A 4,536-nucleotide genomic window follows, 5' to 3' on the forward strand; every position below is an offset into this window, starting at 1 on the left:
GATGAATTTTCAAACAAAGAAAAAACGAATTTTTTAGAGAATCGTTTAATTTACAACTTTAAAACATAAATTTTCAACAAAACAGTCAATTTTCAACCATGCAGTTAAACTTTTTATTAAAATAATAGTTTTCAACTGAAAAAGAAGAATTTTCAATTAAAAAGAATGAATTTTTAAATACAAAAATGGCATAGTAAAATTTTCAGTTTGAAAGTAAATAATAAATTCAACTAAAATAATAAATCTGTAAAAAAAAGTTTTAAACAAAGGTGGTCAACTTTCTACCAGCAGTTGAATATTTAACGCCAAAAATTTAAGTTCTCAAGGAAAAATGTAATAGTTGATATTTGGTTATTTTTAAATATTTTTATTTTAAAGGGGGGTTAAAAAAATGCGCTTAGAAAAAGCGTTGCAACAAAAATAATAAAACTTTAACAAAAAAAAAAAAAATTTAACAAAGAAGTGTAACTTTTAAAGCAGCACTAAAAATTATAATAAAAAACGATCCATTTTCAAACAAAAATGGAATATTTAAGTTTTTGGTTAAAAAAAAAATTATTTTTCAACCCAAAACAGAAATGAAGTTTCAACAGAATAGTTAAAGTTTCTACTGAAGAGATGAATCTTCCATAAGAACCATTAATTTTCTTTTAAAAAAAATATTGAAGAAAACAGATGAATTTGAAACAAAAATTTAATTTTCAAACAGAAAGTTGCATTTTTAACAAAAAACGATCAAATTTCTACTGAAACGAATGAAGTTTTTAACAAAAATATACGAATTTTCACCCAGAGAAGATTTTTCAATCGAAAGAAAAAAGTCACCCAATAATGAATCTTCAAACAAAAATGAAATAGTTAAATTCTTAGGTAAGAAAAAAATTAATTTTCAACCAAAAACAAAAGTTGAAGTCTCAACAAAAAAATTGAATATTTCATCAAAACCATGAATAAAAAAATATCAGTTTTGAACAAAAAATCGAATAGTTAAAATTCATTTCCAATCACAGTAAGATGAATTTTGAACAAAATTGTCGGGAGTTTTCAGAGCGTAAATATTAAACTTTAACGAAACTTAGTTGAATTTTTAATCCAGATTTTCAACCCAAACAGATAGATTACAAAAAAGCTGAATTTTCAATATAAAATCACGAATTTTCTATCTAAAAATGTTGAATTTTAGACGCTGACGAATTTTGTATCTAGAAAATGTAAATTTTCGACCAAAAAATATGACTTTTCAAAGAAATGGTTGAGTTTCCGAAAAAATTATTAAATTTTCAACCAAATATAACTTTTAACTAAAAGAGATAAATTTGGAACCAAAACTATAATGTAGACTTTCCAATCGTAAACAGAATTAGTTATCAATTATAAATACATAGTTGGATTTTCTTTTGGCTTTCTATTAATTTAGTTCGCAGAGTTAAAAGAATAAGCCAGAGAAAGGGCAAGTTCCTTAAAAACAGAGAAAAAAGAGAAATTTAATAAAAAGTCAAAAGAGGGAAATTAGGGAAAGTGTAAAGCCTGTTAAAATATTTTTGAAATTAAATTTTTTCTAAAAAAAGATCTTCTCCTTTCGCTCCGCTGGGAATCGAACCACAGAACTTCCGATCGCCGAACGTTTGCCTTCTCCTTATTCTGAGAAAGGATTCCTCTTCCCCCGACCGGAAATCGGAAGTTCTGTTATTCGATTCAAATCGCAGAGAAATGAGAATGTCTTTTTTTAGAAAAAATTTCTTTAAAAAAAAAAGTGTAATTCATAGCTCCATCTAGCCTGAAAAGACGTTAAGGATTTTTCTGTTATTAACCCGCTGCTGATAATACAGATTCATTAAAATATTTGATAAATTTGATTCTGATTATCAAAAATGGTTTCAGAGTTTTGTTCTGGTTCAACAAAAATATAAAAAGGAATCCTGAACAGATGCAAGCTGTTCAAAGAATTTTGGATCAAACAGCACGTCCTTCTCCTTATCTGGTTTTCGGCCCCCCCGGAACTGGAAAAACTGTCACAATTGTAGAGGCAATTTCACAGATTACAAAAAATTTGAAGAAAACTGTTCTAGTTTGCACGCCATCAAACGCAGCAGCGGATGAAATAACAAAGCGATTGTTGCCCAATATTGAACAGGAATTAATCTGCCGATTAAACAGTCGATCCAGGGATAGGTCAGATTGAAAAAATAATTTTTTTAAAATGATTAACTTATTATTAAGGCGTTGAATAATAATAATTTTTTGTGGTGTATTCAGGAGGGACATAGACACAAGTATTCATTGCTGTTCCTACAGCCTTTTATCAAGGTGTATGATTTGGTCAAAGAGTGTTTTCATAACGACTCTCGTTGGTTGCACAAGGTACTAACAATTTTTATCATAATTTTAATTTTATATAATAATCTTCGAATTTATTGAGTCAATTTTTTTACATTGAATAATGTTTCCCCGCTCACTTATCACGTCAGTTTGATATATAATCAAATTCTGTTTTCGTTATTAGTTATTTGAATGGGGAAGTTGCTTGAAATGAGATAAACAGATTTTTAAAAACTTAAAGCAGTGAATAACGTTATGGAGAAAAGAAACAATTTTTCATAGTTCTAATGTTAAAAAAAATGTCTAGTGTACGTCTATTTACTCACATTCAAACAGATGTGACGTCAGTAAGGTATAAATTTGAGCACCAATGAGACCACTTTAGCTGCCATGTTACTTTTCAAAATGTCGACCAATCAAGTTTCACGGTTGCCGCGGCTTTCTACTTGACAGCTGATCCAGCTAATTATCTAAGCTAACCTATCATTGCCTAAAACTGCTAAAAACAAGAAATCAAAAATAAAAGCTGACTCAAGAAAGAAGGGGGGGGGGAGTAAAGGTTCGTAGAAAATTTTGTATTCCTTTATCGCAAAACATAAAAACACGTCGACAATAGGCAGAAGCTATTTGGGCATACTATTTCAATTATTTTCTTCGTAATTATTATAAATTATAATTTATTAATAATAACTGAAAGCCATTTAGAGACAGTTATACTTTGAAAATCCTCTTTAGAAACTATTTTTACTTTTTTATAGTTTAGGTAGTTTGAATTTTCCCGCGAAGAATGACGTCAAAAAGATATAGCCAATCTATGCGTTTGGCGAAGAATGCCGCGAGCAGGAGTAATATTCAAACTTTATTAAGAAAGAAAAACATGTTTCTTACTCAATAAAAAATTCTTCTTCCTAGAAATAAAATATTGAGTTACTAAAGAATCAAAATATCTTTTTATCTCATTTGATGCAACATCCCCATTGAATCGATATTCTTTAGTTTGGATTGGAATATCAATTTCTCAACATCTTAAATCGACACAGTAATTATCTTTATTTGAACCGCAATTGAGTATTCCGTCATTTATTTATTTCGAGAATTGACGCTGCTCCGCGAAGATACATGAGAGGAGTTTCGGTGTTCATTGATGCGTGACAAAACAGAGAAAACGGGAGAGATCTGAAGTTTTAGAATTGTTAACCTAATTTTTTATCTTAAATGTCCAGATTTGGGAATTTTTATTTATAGATATTTAAATTTAAAGGTTTCAATTGTCACTTTTCAAAATTGCAAGTCTTTAAAAATGAAGTTTTTAAGTGTGACGATTTACAATTAAAAACTTCGCAATTTTTACGCTTATTTACATACAAAATTTCCTAAATTTTCATTATTTAGAATTGAGAACTTGATTTCTGAATTGTATTAAAAATGGATTGGAATTTGCATTTATATTCTCTTGAAATAAAAGAGTTTTAATTGTTCGTCTTTCAAATTAAAAAATATTAAATTGTAAATCTTCAGAATTGAACTATTCCAAAAAAACTTCCAAGCTGCATCCGTTTAAAATATAAATCTTCAAAATCGTACAATTTGCAACTCGTATTTTCAAAATCCAATAATTTTCCATTCGCGCTATTTGCAATTATAGATCTTTAAATTTTAAATCTTTAAAATTGAAGAGTTTTTAATTTTGGCAATTTCCAATTCAAAATTATGCAAATTTGAAGATCTTCAAATTCCAATTGAGCAATTTTAATTATTTATATTCAATGCTTGTTCAATTTGAAAAATTTAGAATGAAAAACTTGACCTTTGATCTTTAAAATCATCTAAATTCAAAAATTTTAATAAATAAACTTTCAAATTAAAGGGTTTTGAATTATAAATCTTCAAAAAATGAATACTTTTGCCAAAAATTCAAAAAATTAAAATTATACACTTTAAAAAATAAGAATCTTAAATTGCAAATCTTGAGGCTAGACCTGTTACAAAAAGCTGTTAGAAATTTTATGATTTTTAACAATAAACGCTGGAGGGGTCCCCACCTCTACCGCGACCTTCAGCTTATTTTTGTCAATCGACGTTCATTGGTTGTCCCGGCCATATTTTTAAAACTTTTCTATTTTGTATATCGAAAACTAAAAACAACCTCATTTTAAAGTTGAAAAAAACATCTGTTTTGTCGAAAAATCGTATTTTCTTTATTTGAATTAAACTCTT

The 4,536-nt window shown here is 28.0% G+C and overlaps 1 protein-coding gene across 1 annotated transcript in view; it reads left to right on the top strand.

The window, feature by feature from the left end:
* LOC117173891 (putative helicase MOV-10) overlaps positions 1-4,536 on the top strand; it is a 23,976-nt gene that overhangs the window by 8,126 nt on the left and 11,314 nt on the right. The window contains exons 4-5 of the mRNA XM_033362537.1: positions 1,882-2,172; positions 2,257-2,361. Coding sequence (XP_033218428.1) covers positions 1,882-2,172; positions 2,257-2,361 — 396 coding nt within the window. The remainder of the gene's footprint in view (positions 1-1,881; positions 2,173-2,256; positions 2,362-4,536) is intronic.

The sequence above is a fragment of the Belonocnema kinseyi genome, chromosome 5 (assembly GCF_010883055.1).
Source record: "Belonocnema kinseyi isolate 2016_QV_RU_SX_M_011 chromosome 5, B_treatae_v1, whole genome shotgun sequence".
In the NCBI taxonomy this organism is placed as follows: domain Eukaryota; kingdom Metazoa; phylum Arthropoda; class Insecta; order Hymenoptera; family Cynipidae; genus Belonocnema; species Belonocnema kinseyi.